The sequence below is a fragment of the Canis aureus genome, chromosome 8 (assembly GCF_053574225.1).
Source record: "Canis aureus isolate CA01 chromosome 8, VMU_Caureus_v.1.0, whole genome shotgun sequence".
Classification (NCBI taxonomy): Eukaryota; Metazoa; Chordata; class Mammalia; order Carnivora; family Canidae; genus Canis; species Canis aureus.
This window is the reverse complement of record NC_135618.1, coordinates 37,383,680-37,399,571: the sequence shown is the minus strand read 5'-3', so window position 1 is coordinate 37,399,571 and position 15,892 is coordinate 37,383,680. Positions and strand designations below refer to the sequence as shown.

At 49.7% G+C, this 15,892-nt stretch overlaps 2 protein-coding genes and 1 long non-coding RNA gene across 9 annotated transcripts in view; 1 reads left to right on the top strand and 2 right to left on the bottom strand.

Annotated features, from left to right (window-relative positions):
• FAM234A (family with sequence similarity 234 member A) overlaps window positions 1-7,656 on the bottom strand; it is a 36,205-nt gene extending 28,549 nt beyond the window's left edge. For both annotated transcript variants that reach the window (XM_077905892.1, XM_077905893.1), the window contains exon 1: window positions 7,411-7,656. The gene's annotated coding sequence lies outside the window, so the exon portion shown is untranslated. The remainder of the gene's footprint in view (window positions 1-7,410) is intronic.
• Window positions 7,657-10,048: 2,392 nt separating this feature from the next.
• LOC144318722 (uncharacterized) lies at window positions 10,049-11,067 on the bottom strand. The gene is made up of 2 exons (XR_013384772.1): window positions 10,544-11,067; window positions 10,049-10,332 (listed from the first exon to the last, which is right to left on the bottom strand). It is a non-coding gene; the product is annotated as an uncharacterized LOC144318722 (long non-coding RNA).
• Window positions 10,498-15,892, top strand: part of LUC7L (LUC7 like) — a 35,889-nt gene continuing 30,494 nt past the window's right edge. Inside the window, exons 1-3 of one of the 6 annotated variants that reach the window (XM_077905895.1) lie at window positions 10,499-10,671; window positions 11,446-11,516; window positions 12,486-12,580. Coding sequence is in view for 5 of the 6 variants with exons in the window: in XM_077905897.1 (XP_077762023.1) it covers window positions 11,181-11,272; window positions 11,446-11,516; window positions 12,486-12,580 (258 nt within the window). In the remaining variant the exon portion in view is untranslated. Of the gene's footprint in view, window positions 10,672-10,979; window positions 11,273-11,445; window positions 11,862-12,485; window positions 12,581-15,892 lie in introns of those variants that run through there. The other 5 variants (XM_077905899.1, XM_077905897.1, XM_077905900.1 and 2 more) reach the window with 5 other exon arrangements.

The window sequence follows — 15,892 nt, the reverse complement described above, 5'->3', positions numbered from 1 at the left end:
TGATCCTTTTTTTTTTTTTTTTTTAAATTTTTATTTATTTATGATAGTCACAGAGAGAGAGAGAGAGGCGCAGAGACACAGGCAGAGGGAGAAGCAGGCTCCATGCACCGGGAGCCCGACGTGGGATTCAATCCCGGGTCTCCAGGATCGCGCCCTGGGCCAAAGGCAGGCGCCAAACCGCTGCGCCACCCAGGGATCCCAACTTTGATCCTTTTTTAAGAAATTATTTTTTTTTAAGATTTTACTTATTTATTCATGAGAGACAGAGAGAGAGAGGCAGAGACACAGGCAGAGGGAGAAGCAGGCTCCCTGCAGGGAGTCCAACGCGGAACTTGATCCGGAACTCCAGGATCACGCCCAGGGCTGAAGGCGACGCTAAACTGCTAAGCCACCCAGGCTGCTCTAAAAAATTATTCTTATTAAGATTTTACTTATTTATTCATGAGAGACACACAGAGAGAGGCAGAGACACAGGCAGAGGGAGAAGCAGGCTCCATGCAGGGAGCCCAATGTGGGACTTGATCCCAGGACCCCGGGGTCATGCCAGGTGAGCTCAACCGCTGAGGCGTCCCATAAGTTTGGTTTTATAGGACAATTTTGAGAATAACTTGCTAAGAATTTTTTTTTTTTTTTATTCATTTATGATAGTCACAGAGAGAGAGCGAGAGAGAGAGGCAGAGAGAAGCAGGCTCCATGCACCGGGAGCCTGATGTGGGATTCGATCCCGGATCTCCAGGATCGCGCCCTGGGCCAAAGGCAGGCGCCAAACCGCTGCGCCACCCAGGGATCCCGCTAAGATTTATCTCTGTGAGGGACAAGGTCCACTTCCCTTGGCCCAGAAGCTACAGCATAGAGAAAGGAAGGCTTCCCAGCACCCAGAGGAGATCTACTTGCATTACCCAACCTACTAGAGTGACAGTTTTACAAAGGAGGACATTAATCAAGGGTATCTGCAAACTTAAATAAACAAGAGAAAGAAAGTGTGCCTCATGTTAGACATGAGAGAGTGGGAGGGCGGTGCATTTCAATAGGCAGAGGAGAGGAGGGAGGAGATGAGCTTTGGGGTGGGGTACGGGGGGAGGCAGAGACCAAATCTGAAGCAGCTCTGAGCTCACGACCCTGAGCCAAAATCAAGAGTAGGACACTTAACCGAATGAGCCACCCAGGGGCCTCCAGATGAGCTTTTTATTTTATTTTATTTTTAAAATTTATTTATGCTAGTCACAGAGAGAGAGAGAGAGAGAGAGAGAGAGAGAGATGGGCAGAGACATAGGCAGAGGGAGAAGCAGGCTCCATGCACCAGGAGCCCGATGTGGGACTCGATCCCGGGTCTCCAGGATCGTGCCCTGGGCCAAAGGCAGGCGCCAAACCGTTGCGCCACCCAGGGATCCCAGATGAGCTTTTTAAATGAAGAAAATAGGGACGCCTGCAGGGCTCAGCGGTGGAGCACCTGCCTTTGGCATGACCACGGAATCCCGGGATCGAATCCCGCATTGGGCTCCCTGCAGGGAGCCTACTTCTCCCTCTGCCTGTGTCTCTGCCTCTCTCTGTGTTTCTCTCATGAATAAATAAATAAATCTTTAAAAAACAAAGAAAATATGTAGGGAAAACTTTGGGAAAATCTTGGATTATAGATGGACTTTAACATCTAACTTCACCAGTCATGGAAACTGAAGGGACCTGTCATTAGATGGCTTAAAAAAATGAAAGGTCACCTGCTCTTGGCACAGTATTCTTAAAGTCTGGGTGGGAGTAGACTTACCTCTTTCTGCTGGGGAAGTCTTGCCCTATTCACACTCCATTGGATTATCTTTCCAAAAGGTAAGATTTATATAAAATAGAATATGCAGGTGCCTGGGGGGCTCAGTTGGTGAAGCATCAGCCTTTGGTTCAGGTCACGGTCCCAGGGCCCTGGGATGGAGAGCCCCCTCCCCCCATCAGGCTCCCTGCTCAGCGGGCAGTCTGCCTCTCTCTCTCTCTGCCCCGGCTCCTGCTTGTGCTCTCTCCCTCTGTCAAATAAATAAATAACATTTAAAACACACACACACACACACACACACACACACACACACACACTATGCTGCATCTTGTCACATATTCACTAGGCATTTCTGTTTTCTGACCTGTGAACTACCTTTTCCACTTGGCTTGTGCTGTGACTGGACCACACACTGGTCCTCCTGCCACAGCTGGCCCAGCAGCAAGCCTTAGGAAGTTCTGGGTGAGCACTGTTGACCTGGGTCAGCCACCTTCCACACCAGAGCACTCGGATACCCCCAGGGCAGATGGAGAGCTGTCATAGGGCAGGAGGACTCTGCTGTTTTCACTGGGCAAACACAAACGTCAGTTCAACGGGGTGAGAGTGGTCTGTGGGCACTTACCTGGACTAGAAGGCAAGACGACACACAATCGTCCTCTGTACTTCAGGGTCTCTGGTCACTAATCAATCTTAAAGCAAGTGGGCTCAACTGCTGGTCCCTCAAGCTGGCTGTTATGCACACAAATGGGTATGAATGTCTTCCACCTGAGGAGGAACCGCATCTGTCATGGCCAAGAGCAGCCCAAGTATTCGAACAGCAGTTCAACATGGGGTATTTGAGAGGCACCCACGTATCCTAGTAGGCAGCAGTGAATTTTTGGCTGAGCAGAGCAGAAGCCATGCCAGGGCAGCTATGTGTTCTGTTGCTTAGGGATGAACAACTATTTCCTCTCTTCACCAAGAAAATAATCTACAAAGAACAGGTCCTTAATTATCTTTTATATCAGAACAAATGTTAAGGTCACAGTTCCTGGATAAAGGCAAGTGTATCACAGTGCACAGCCGGCGCTCATGAACCTCAGCACAAAGGTCACTTCCTTTACACAAGTGTAAAGCGTAAAGTGACCGAGGCGTAAAGTACCTCCTAAGCATAAGTCAAGGATGAACATCTATCTGCCTTTTGGACAAGTAACTACTACATAGAATAACTGTTATAGTTGGTCCAGAAAATAGCACAGAGTAGCCTTTTTCCTGAATTCTTTTTTTTTTTAATTTTTATTTATTTATGATAGTTACAGAGAGAGAGAGAGAGAGGCAGAGACACAGGCAGAGGGAGAAGCAGGCTCCATGCACCGGGAGCCCGATGTGGGATTCGATCCCGGGTCTCCAGGACCACGCCCCGGGCCAAAGGCAGGCGCCAAACCGCTGAGCCACCAGGGATCCCCTTTTTCCTGAATTCTAAGGCAGATTTTATTTCCTTTGTCCACTACACCACTGTTACTTCTTGTCCTTACACTAAGGGAAGGGGGTGGAGGGGGGAGCAAAAGCCCTTGAAAAGATAATGCATAACTCTTACTCCATCACTTTGGCCAACTCTGCAAGACCAGTAGGTCTTAACTTTAATTTACTTAATTTTTATCATTGTTTATTTTTTGAAACCTTTTGTCACGTAAATGTTCAAATGTTCGTTAAGCGTAGAGCCCCCCAGCCCCACGTACCCGTCACCCAGGTTCAACAATTACCCACACATGGCTGACGTTTGACCCTACAGGCCCACGTACCTCTTCTCCACACCCCACCTCCAATCTTTTAGAACTGCAGCTGGATCTGTCAGAGTCTGTGCTGTTCACTTAAGAATCAGCACTCTTCTCTCTCTTTTTTTTTGACATCACATCCAAACAAGCTAAGCTCCATTATAAACTATACAAAGAGGGACGCCTGGGTGGCTCAGTGGTTGAGCATCTGCCTTCGGCTCAGGGTGTGACCCGGGGTTCGGAATCGAGTCCTGTATCGGGTTCCCTGCATGGAGCCTGCTTCTCCCTCTGCCTATGTCTCTGCCTCTCTCTCTCTCTCTCTCTCTCTCTCTCTCTTTCTGTCTCATGAATACATAAATAAAATCTTTAAAAAAATAAAGCTTAGAAAGAATGGGAACAAAATTCATTCAGTTCATAAAGACCAGTTTTGAGTGAGATTAGATGTTTTCAAACATCCAACAAACCCTATGGATTCCAGCGTTTGTCCCTGTTAACTTAGCTCCACCCTCCAACAGCCACTGCTTTAGGTGGTGTTCTTACGACTTCCCACTTGGGTTTCTGGAGTCCAATTTTCTTTCCTCAATGCTGCAAGAGACATCTTTCTAAAATATCTTTTGAAAATGTCATTCCCCTGCTTAGAACTCCCGAACTTAAACCCTTCAGGACTTTAGAACAAAGCTCAGACGCGCCTCTTGCCACCACCTCTAGTGTTGCATCTCCCCAATCCTGCGTCCAACACATGCTCCCCGGTCACACTGTGGACCCTGTCCTCTGCCCTCCTTCCAGTAACCCCGTGTGGCTTCAGAGCCTGCGCTGCCTGACTCCTGCGTACACAGCTCAGGACTCACTGAGCCACTGCTGAGACCTACCCTCAGACTGTGAGGAACCTCCAGCTACACTAGTTTTTATTGCCTTTGTTTTCCCAGGACAAAGCGTAGTGCCTGGCATAAAATAAACACATCCACATGTATGAATAAATGTCCGAATCTTGCTTTGCTCTGCTCATGTTTTCTTGGAAGAGTAATTTATTAATGAATTTATTAACCATTTGCTTGAAATCGACAGCTTGCAAAAAGCAGTTGACTTTTATTATTTTTTTAAGCTTTTTTTAAAAAATTTTTATTTATTTATGATAGTCACACAGAGAGAGAGAGAGGCAGAGACACAGGCAGAGGGAGAAGCAGGCTCCATGCACCGGGAGCCCGACGTGGGATTCGATCCCGGGTCTCCAGGATCGCGCCCTGGGCCAAAGGCAGGCGCCAAACCGCTGAGCCACCCAGGGATCCCGCAGTTGACTTTTAAAACCTGATTATAAATAACGGTATAAATCACTTGTGGGGGTCACTTTGACTCCGTGACATGCATTCTCTCTAGTAATAGCACCTCAACTTCATGCATGTTCACTGTAGTTCTGGTGGGACTGATTCATTCTCACTTTGGGGAGGGCCCCTTACCCTGGTCTAGCTAACTAATTAGAGCCCAAACGAGCATTAGGTCCAGAATTCAGCTGGAATGATGGGGAATAGGCACTATTTTCCCATAGGACTGTTAAGTGCAACAGTGGTTTTTTTTTTTTTTTAATTTTTATTTATTTATGATAGTCACAGAGAGAGAGAGGCAGAGACATAGGCAGAGGGAGAAACAGGCTCCATGCACCGGGAGCCCGACGTGGGATTCGATCCTGGGTCTCCAGGATCGCGCCCTGGGCCAAAGGCAGGCGCCAAACCGCTGCGCCACCCAGGGATCCCGCAACAGTGGTTTTAAAATATGTTCACAAACTCTTTGATGTACCTCCCTTCAAAGGTGAAGTCTTTTATACTTAATGCTGACAAGTAGAACATGGCAGGTGTCACAGAATCAGAATTCCAAAGCTAGGCCACAGAAAGCACTGTGGCTTCCATCTTCCTCTCTGCGGGAACACCACCACCGCGTGAGGACATGGGCCCCACAGAAAGGCCCACGGAAAGGCAAGGGAATAAGGACTCTTGCCAACAGCCAGCTAGGACCCGAGGCCTCCAGTCATCGGTCATGTGAGTGTATCCTCTCGAATCAAACCCAACAGTCCCAGGCCAGACTTCACATGACCAGTCCCAGCCAATGTTTTGGTTGCGACCAGATGAATCTCTCAACCAGTCACGTCACTAAGCTACTTTTGAATTTCTGACTGACAGAAATGGAGATAATAGATGTTGGACATTTGGGGCCTGAGTGGCTCAGTCGGTTAAGTGTCCGACTTGATTTCCACACAGGTCATGATTTCTGGGTCGTGGGATCAAGCTCTGAGTTGGGCTAGTGCTGGGCATGGAGCCTGCTTGAGACTCTCTCCCTTCCCACTTCTAAATAAATAATAAATGTAGGATATTTTAATATCCCCATTTAAATATCGCCCCCATTAAATTTTGTATTGATTTTTACGCAGCAGCAAAGTAAATAAGTAGGTAGGATGGAGGCAGGAACCTAAGAAAAATCGCAACACAGCAATAGGGCAAAGAGGTGGTATGTGAGAGGATGGGGGTCTGAGAAGATGCCCCCTCCATCACCAAGTCCTGATGATCTCATTAAGCCACTGGCCCCTCTATTATTCTTGGTCCTCTGAACTTTCCCATATGAAAGCCAGTGGAGTTCTTCATAGGTTGAGTTAGTTTTAATGGATTCTTGACACTTGAAGCCAAAAGCACTCCAATCAGTGCAACAAGGTCCAGAGAGCTGGTAAAATGCACAAATAAATGTCCACTTGATATTTGGTTCATTTCCATCTCATCCCTCCCTGCTCTGTATTCTGTTTATTATCTGTATCCTTCCACAGAAATGGAACCCCTTGAGGACTGGGATTCTGTTTTGTGGAGTGCTACACTCTCAGCACCCAACGCCATGCCTGGCACCCCACAGTCACTCTGTGTGTGATGTTAATGCAAAGTGCGCTAAGTGCGTGCTCCCTGTGAGGTTGCTGCAACCAAGGAAGTGGTGCAATCTGGCAGTGGCACCAGAGACACCACCAGCCAATACCTGCAGAGGAGTACCTCACACGGGCTCCTTGGCTGCAATCCCACAGCTGCCGAGAACCCCAAAATACCCGCAAAGGCCTCCTCTGGGATCTCGCCACCCACCCGATGACCATCAATTCGCGGGGAGCAAGAGGCTCTGAGGGAACCCTAGGTTCCCTTGCCCTTGCTCAGTGAGCCAGGATAGGTGTATGTGAGCGGTGGCCCCCCGGTGTATGTGAGACCAGTAGGTGTATGTGAGGCCCTGCAGATGTGAGGCCAGTAGGTATATGTGAGGCCCCCAGCTGTATAATGAGGCCCCCCGGTATATGTGAGGCCCGCAGGTGTCTGTGAGGCCCCCAATGTCTGTGAGGCCCCCAGGTGTCTGTGAGGCCCCAGGTGTCTGTGAGGCCCCGCAGGTGTCTGTGAGGCCCCCCAGGTGTCTGTGAGGCCCCGCAGGTGTCTGTGAGGCCCCCAGGTGTCTGTGAGGCCCTGCAGGTGTCTGTGAGGCCCCCAGGTGTCTGTGAGGCCCCGTAGGTGTCTGTGAGGCCCTGCAGGTGTCTGTGAGGCCCCGCAGGTGTCTGTGAGGCCCCCGCAGGTGTCTGTGAGCCCCCCCCCCGTGTCTGTGAGGCCCCCGGTGTCTGTGAGGCCCTGCAGGTGTCTGTGAGGCCCCCGGTGTCTGTGAGGCCCTGCAGGTGTCTGTGAGGCCTCCCGGTGTCTGTGTGGCCCCCCCAGGTGTCCGTGAGCCGGCGCCCAGTGCGAGCGAACCTCAACTCTGCCGTCCACCGTCCCGATGAGCGGCCGCGGGGAAGTGTCCCGAGGGGCCTGCGGGAGAGGGCTCTCAGGCGCCTTAAGCTAACTGCAGCAGCCAGCAGTGCGGCACCGTCAGAAGCACGAACAGTGAAGGTTGGCTTACCTACGGCGCGGCCAACGTTTCCTGCCCGGAGTCCTGTCTCTGGGGAAACGGAGGCTGGAGCTGGCGGTCACCGGACCCCGTGCTGCGGGAGTCGGACCTGCTGGCCCGCCGGCCCCTGCCCCTGCCCCTGCGGTCGCCTCTCCACCCGCCCGCTGCGGAGGGGGGCGGGCAGCGTGGGCGGGGTCCCTCCGGGGTGCAGTCTCCCCGCGGCGGGTCGCCCGGGCCGAGAGGAGTGGCCGCCGGGGAAGGGGTGGGGCCCCGCGCGAGCCCCGCCGCGCGCACGCGCAAGGAGGACGGGGCCGCGCTCACTCACCTGCGCCGCGCGCCCCGGCCCCGCCCCCAGCGTCACTTCCGGCCGGCGGGCGCGGCGGCGGAAGCGCGCGCAGAGGGAGGGTTCCCGTCCGCCGCCTGGGCAGCGGAGCGAGAGGCGGGCGGGCCTGGGGTTGTGCGGAGCGGACTCGCGGGGGACGGCGGCCGCTGGCCTCCAGGTGGGCCTTCCTGCCGCCCTCTCTCGGCTTGCTGGGCTTGGCGTATTTTTTTTTTAAGATTTTATTTATTTATCCATGAGAGACTGAGATACCGAGGGAGAGGCAGCTCCCTGCGGGGGGCCGGATGGGGACTCGATCCCGGGACCCCGGGGTCACGCCCTGGCCCAAGGCAGACGCTCCACCGCTGAGCCACCCGGGCGCCCAACATTTCGGGTCTTTTTTTTTTTTTTTAAAGATTATATTTACTTGAAAGAGAACGCGCACACAAGCAGGGGGAGGTAGTGAGGGCGACGCAGGCCGCCCGCAGAGCTGGAGTCCCGACCTGGGGCTCCACCCCGCGCCCTGGGACCGGGCCCTGAGCCATCCAGGGGCCTCCTTAAGGTTTTGTTTTTAACTGGGTTTAGGACAGATTTAGTGTGGTCAGGAAAAGAAAAGGCAACGCGGTTTCTTCATGTAGGTGACCTAGTGCCATTTATTGAGTTACTTGCTCTTTTCCCCGGCAGTGTACAAGGGCACCTGCCACATTTAAAAAAATCTGGATATGCGGGGGGAAGGGGGGGAGGCTTAAAAAAAATCTGGGTAGGGGATCCCTGGGGGGCCCAGGGCGTGACCCCGGAGTCCCAGTATCGAGTCCCATGTTGGGCTCCCTGCACGGAGCCTGCTTCTCCCTCTGCCTGTGTCTCTGCCTCTGTGTCTCTCATGAATTAATAAATAAAATTAAAAAAATAAAAGGGTCTCCCCTCCACTATGGTCCTTTGGTATATTAGTGTTTCTTTAGAGGCCTGACTGCCCCAAGGTCTCCTGGCCAGACTTTAGGACCTAGAGATGTCTCCAAATTCTGGGCCTCATTCCTTTAGTGCAAATACAGGGGAAGAGAGCACTATTCTCCCCAGTAACCTAGGCAGCTAATCCAAGGCTGTAATCACTTGGCCCTCTCAGAGAAAAAAGGGAAGTTTTACTTCTGGATCAGACCACAAATAAATGGCTACGGGTCTAATGCTCATAGTAAGCGAAGGGTCTAAGGAGAAGAGGACTTTTTTGCAGGAGCATGGGGAAATTGAGGGAATTTCCTGACAGATTCTCTCTGGGATCTTTATTTTCTGTCATTATTTCATTGCTATCTCCATTTTTGTGCTGGTGCCACACAATCTCAATTACAATATCCTTATAATAACTCCGTGATATTTAGTTGGACAGATACCTCCACCTTTTTGTTATGTTGAAAAGCTTTAGCCATTCTTTCTTCAGTAAAACTTTACAACTGGGACAAGTTTCACCAAAAGAAACCCATAGGGGTTTTCTGTGTCTCTGTGTGTTTTTTTTTTAAAGATTTATTTATTCATGAGACAGAGAGAGAGAGGCAGAGACACAGGCAGAGCGAGAAGCAGGCCCCATGCAGGGGGCCTTATGTGGGACTCGATCCCCCGGACTCCAGGATCATGCCCTGGGCCAAAGGCAGGTGCTAAACCACTGAGCCACCCAGGGATCTCCTACACTGTTGAGTTTTATAAGTGGCTTGCTGCACAGAGAGAAAGGACCGGTCTGCTTTACTATATGATGTGTAAGCCTTTGGAGGGGCGTGCTGGTGTGGAGGCATGCAATCAGGAAGAAGACACAACTGTGTGCCGACAGCCCCATAAGGTGGTTCGCTGTCCCCACGGTAAAAATGGTCCACCGTGGGGATCCCCAGGTGGCTCAGCGGTTTGGAGCCCGCCTGCAGCCCAGGGCCTGATCCTGGAGACCCAGGATCGAGTCCCACCTCGGGTTCCCTGCATGGAGCCTGCTTCTCCCTCTGCATGTGTCTCTGCGTCTCTCTCTCTCTCTCTCTCTCTGTGTCTATCATGAATAAATAAATAAATAAATAAATCTTAAAAAAAAAAAAAAAAGGTCCACCGTCCGGGGGCTGGGGCTCTACACGAGGGTACACAGCCAGCCTCCCACGTGGCTAGCGCCAGAAGAGCGCTGGGAGATGGCGGGCTGTGAGCTCACAGACGGACCCCTACGGAGGGCAGAGCAGCCTCGATGTGACTCACAAGTCCTATGAGCCGCAGCCTCAGAACCCCCGTTTGACAGTAGAGAGGAAACTGAGTCTGAGAGTAAATGGCTCCATGGAAAGCAACACAGAAGACTTACTCATTTTGCACAGTCTATATCTTATTCTATTTCGGTTTATTTTATTTATTTATTTATTTTTTTTTTTTTTCCTATTTCAGTTTAGTCCCAGTAGAACATCTAGGTCTTGGGCCCAAGAACAGGATCAGGGGGGGGGGACGCCTGGGCGGCTCAGCGGTTGAGCTTCTGCCTTTGACCCAGGCCGTGATCCTGGGGTTCTGGAATCGAGTCCCACGTCGGGCTCCCTGCGTGGAGCCTGCTTCTCCCTCTGCCTGTGTCTCTGCCTCTCTCTCTGTGTGTCTGATGAATAAATAAATAAAATCTATAAAAAAAAAAAAAAGGATCAGGGTTGGGACTTTTCTGGGGACAACTCGCTTGGATTAATCCGGCCCGTGGAGTTTTGAGCCCTAGACCGCCCCCCCACCGCAGAAACTACATTTCCCAGCAGGCTCAACGCCGTCCCTGACGCATTTCCTCCCGGCGTCCCCCGCGGCGGGAAGGAGCCGAGTGGGCTCGAGGCCGACGCGACCAACCTTCGTCGCTGCCGCCGCGCCGAGAGGAGCCGTCGCGGCCGTCCCTGCCGCCCTCGCCCCGGCCATCATGTCCGCCCAGGCGCAGATGCGGGCCCTGCTGGACCAGCTCATGGGCACGGCCCGGGACGGTGAGTCCGGGCGGCCGGCCGGCGACGGGTTGGGGCGGGAGTGAGGCGAGGCCGCCGGGCGGCCTAAGGCGGGGGCCGCGACCGTCTGCGTCTGCGCCTGCGCCGGACGCCCCTCCCCCGCGCGCCGACCGCAGGCGCCGGGCCTTTGTCTGAGCCGCCGGCTTCTCTGTCGCCGGCGGCGCGTCCCCGACGGGCTGCTCCCTCGGACCCCGAGCCGTCGGCGGGGCTCCAGCCCCCTCCCCTCGCGGGGCTGCGACTTTCTGCTTCTGGGCCGCAGACCGCGGGCAGCCGGGGGGCGGAGCTCTTCCGAGGCTGCTCGGGGAGGAAGCCTCGTGCCGCCCGAGGCAGCCGGACGGGCCTCTGCAGCAAGGGCAGCTGCGCACTGAGCTGCTCTAACGTGGGCTCCTGCCGGGTGCCTCCCAGCCCTCTCCCCTCCCGCCACACAGGACAGCCTCTGTCTAGCTAGTACTTGGCAGCGTTAGGGAGGTCGTGCCACGACGGTTGTAGGGATGCTGGTTGTCTCAGGAGAACGCGGTTGCGCCTTTGCAAACTGTAACCTGCTGTGGTTTGTGTTCCTCTTTCCGATCGAAGCGATGAAGTTGTAAGTTCACACTGGCACATTCGCAGGGCTGTGCAGATCCTTCGCACTCTATTTCATAGGCGAATAAGTGCTTTTTTAGCTTTCTTTGTATATTGAGTTGCTTTTGAATTGCTTCCCATATTTTTATTTCATACAAACTGAACAATTGTGGCCCCTCTATTTTATTTATAAAGGTTCAGTGTATCTTTGCCTGCCTACATCAATCTGCAAGGGAGTTGCAGAAAAGCCTCATGTTCATCGAGCCGTGAGTCACAACCAATTTCTAAGCTGTTATAACAAAAAAAGTGTTTGCTTTTTTTTCACAAATAACTTTTAAAAGTGTAGTTTAGAAAGAAAACATTTTCAATAAAGAGACACGACATTAATCCTGGATGCTTGGGAATCCTAAAATATATTCCTCCTCTAGTATTACACAGCTCTGTGTATACAGAGATTAGCTTTAAAATTTGTCACATTCCACTTTGCCTTTACTTTTATGTATCATTCCCCTGACTTCCTTACTGCAGGTTGGGCAAGAAAACTTTTCCTTTAAAACTTTTCAACAGCGGGCATAAAATTCTGCAGCTGAGGTCTTGAAGAATGCAGATGGGTACAGTATGTGTTGGAACTCACAGTGTGTATTGACTAACCTAGTTCCCTTTTTTTTTTTTTTTTTTTTTTTTTGGTATTGTCTTGTTAAAAGTGACTCCCAGGTGCCAACTCTCTTTTTTAAGGGTGGGGGTGAAGGGGATAGGAAGACTAGGTCTTAGATTATTTATCAGTCAGTGGTAGAGTTTGAAAGCTTTCTTCTTCATGTGATTTTGGGCAAAACCCTGCCTATGCATTTGTCCATAGCAAACGATTAGATTAATAATGTAGCTTCTCTTGGTGGACACTCCCCTAAGTCATACGTGGTGATTCATGGCCCTCTGATTAGCATGGGATTTGGTATCATTGCCCACATGTATGTGTGGGGTTAATGGCCTTGGTGCTCAGCTCTTCAGATTCCTTGACTTCTTTGGCACAATGACGGAGTCAGATCTCATTAAGTGTGATTCTTCATGATACATTTAGCATCAGACAACATCCGTATTCCGCTCCAGTCGTAAATATCTCTAGATCAGCTTTTCATTGTATTTGGTAGTCTGCCAATCATCCAGGTGAATTGTACCAGATATGCTTTGGTGTTTAACGTGATAATATTGTCTTATTTAAAACCACAAATAAATTTCAGGAGACGAAACCAGACAGAGGGTCAAGTTTACAGATGACCGTGTCTGCAAGAGTCACCTTCTGGACTGCTGCCCCCATGATATCCTGGCTGGGACGGTAGGTGTATTCAAGGTTGGGGGAACATCATAGAACAGAGATGGGCACTGTGTAAGCAGTGACGGTTGAATTCTATTTTCCTTTACCAAACAGAAATTACCTACTGCCTTTCAAATGACTGATTGTTGGTTTGGTGAAATTTTATGTTATTGGACATACTTAACTGCTATAAAAATTCTTTCTGTAAATTGTCAGATTTTTGTAGAATCATTTATATGAAGGTATTCACAACTTAAGTCGTATGAGTAGTGTCACTTGGCCAAACCAGATCAGCCTATCGTTGCTTGAAAATTCTGGGTTGGTTGGTTGGTTTTCACCTTGAACGTATGCTAATGCTAGACTTTTGATCTAACAAAGTACGTTTCTTCCCCCAATTCTTAGATTTTTAATAAATCACTTGCGTATAATGCTGAGTTTTAAGTGTTGTGTTATGCTCCTCTTTCGAGGAATCGACACATGATCCAATGAATATAGGCCCTTAGAATTTCATGTTCACTTGCGATGAACCAAACAGATAAATGTTAGTTTTATGGAATGTGCATTTATTCAAAATCAAATAGGACTGAAGAAGACTAAAGGGTAGAGAATTATCTACAGTGATTCAGCCACTTACAGAAAAGGAGTCCTGTAAAGACCACCACCGGGGCACCTGATTGACTCAGTTGGTTGAGCGTATGCCTTTGGCTCAGGTAGTGATCCCCTGAAGTCCTGGGATTGAGGCCCACCTCAGGGCTTCCTGCTCATCGAGGAGTCTGCTTCTCCCTTTCTGCCTGCTGCTCCCCCTTGCTTGTGTGTGCTTGAGCTCTCTGTCAAATGAATAAATTAAGAAAAAAAATCTTGGGGCATCTGGGTGGCTCAGCGGTTGAGCGTTGGTCTTCGGCTCAGGTCGTCATCCTGGGGTCCTGGGATCGAGTCCCACATCGGGCTCCCTGTATGGAGCCTGCTTCTCCCTCTGCCTGTGTCTCTGCCTTTCTCCGTGTCTCTCATGAATAAGTAAAAGAAATCTTAAAAATTAAATTTTAAAAAATTAAAAAAGACCACCACCATTTTCAGATTGTACAGCCACCTCATGGAATATGAAAACTGTTTGCTCATTTTAAGAGTCAAATGTGCATCCATTAGGAAATATTTTCTTTATGACTAATTGTTTTGTTTTTTGTTTTGTTTTGTGTGTTTGTTTTTTTTTTTTTTTTTTTTACTGTTGTGTGTGGAGTGGCTTGTGGAAAGATTAGAGCTTCTCAAGCTGATCCTATAGAGAACAAATAGGAAGTGAATGGCAGACCCTATACCTTTGTTACCTGAGGTTTTATCTGTAGTTTGACCTGGTGTGGAGATAGGTTTTGCTGTAGATTGTTGTGGGTACCATCAGTGTAGATTAATAGCTTCCACTATTTTTTTTTTTAAGATTTTACTTACATATTCATGAGACACACATACACACACAGAGGCAGAGACTATTAAAAAGTAATTCTGGGGCAGCCCGGGTGGCTCCCCTGCAGGGAGCCTGCTTCTCCCTCTGCCTGTGTCTCTGCCTCTCTCTCTCTCTCTCTCTCTCTGTAATACTGTTGAAGGAAGACCCTCTGTGTGTGTGTGTGTGTCGGGTGGGGGGGGGCATGCATCATAACCTGGAATTGTTGATCAATCTTAGTGGGAGGAGCCAAAAGAAGCAGAGGGGGAGCAGAGGGATGAATGTGCATGAAAGTGAAGTATTTTAGTTTTTTGAGAGGGGGAGGTCAGATCCCTGGATAGTGTTGTTGCAGAATGCTGATGAGAAAAATAACTATAATGAAGGCATTTCCTACAATTATTTGTAGTGTTAGGTACAGATTGACTCATCAAATGTTTATTGAATAGCTGCTGTGTGCCCAGCACTAAGGATATGGTGCCAGTAAGATAAAATGTTTACTTTTTCCAATGGAGAAAGAGGACATGGAATAAATAAATAGATAACGGGTTATTTTAGGTAGAGTGATAAAAGGTTTCTCAGGGGCAGTGGAGCAGAGACTTGAACGGTGAGAAAGAACACATGTGCACAGGTTAGGGTTATGCCCTAGGTGAAAGATGGAGCCGAGGGACAGCAGGCATGCTGCTGCCGTGTCTGAAGTGGTGAGAGGGAGAGGCAGGCAGAGGCTGTGGAATGAGATGAGTTTTGAGAGGCCATGAACTGAGCAGGGTCACTCCGGTGTGGGGTTGGTGGGGGATGGCTCAGCAAGGGGAGTCTAACAAGAAGCAGACTGAGGAGGAGAAGGAAAAGGAAACCCAGGAGAGTCCATGTACTCGTGAAGATGCAGATGAACATGTCAGGGGCTGCTGAGGGTCGATTAGGGTGAGGATTGGAAAATTGGGTGGGGGTGCTTGTAAAAGATGAGCCTCACTGGTGTGGGCTCCGTGGAAGTGGCAAGTGAGGAGTAGAGTTGAATGATGGGTCTTCTGAGGAGTTTGTGTTTTGTGTAAAATTGAAAATGAAATGAATGTGATTAAATTTTTAGAGCATAGTGGCTAAATGAAGGTGGTTGTAACTTTCAGTCTTATAAGGACTGCTCCAGGACTAAGTTGTTGCTCAAAACCATCTCTTGTCATTAGAGAAGTGAGGCAAGAAGAAATGGAAGTTCTAGTTTTATTGAGGCTTAATGGGAAAATACAGTATTGGTTAAGGTGTTTGGGAGAGTAAGAAAGCTGGAGGAAGGGTAGTGTAACTTGTCTCAGTGGAAGAAATTTGGTTTTCCAAACATTCTGGAAAGCTTTTAGTACCCTTCCCTGTCAGCAGTGTGAGACCACCAGAGGGGAGAGAACACAGGTGTTTGTTCAGTAAAACAGATCTGACACACCAGACTTAACAACCTATTAAAATCTTGTGGAAGAGGACTTCTGTGGTATTTCAGCTCTGTTTGGTGTTTAGCTGCCAGGGGGGAATTGGCCAGTACTTCCCTGCCTCCTCAGCAAAGCTGAAGATCTACAGCCAGAGAGTAACCATGGCACCTAGGCCTGTCCTCAGCGTGAATTAACAGTGACTCCTTGAGAGTTCTCACCCAAATGAACACAGTGAATTTTTGCTTCAGGGGTGGTTCACTAATGTCAAAAATATTCTTGACAGTTGGAGTTTCTAGAATAGAATTTGATTTATACTTTTTTTTTTTAAGATTTTATTTATCTATTTATGATAGAGAGAGAGGCAGAGACACAGGAGGAGGGAGATGCAGTCTCCATGCCAGGAGCCCGACGTGGGACTCGATCCCGGGACTCCAGGATCACGCCCTAGGCCAAAGGCAGGCGCTAAACCACTGAGCCACCCAGGGATCCCCTGATTTATAC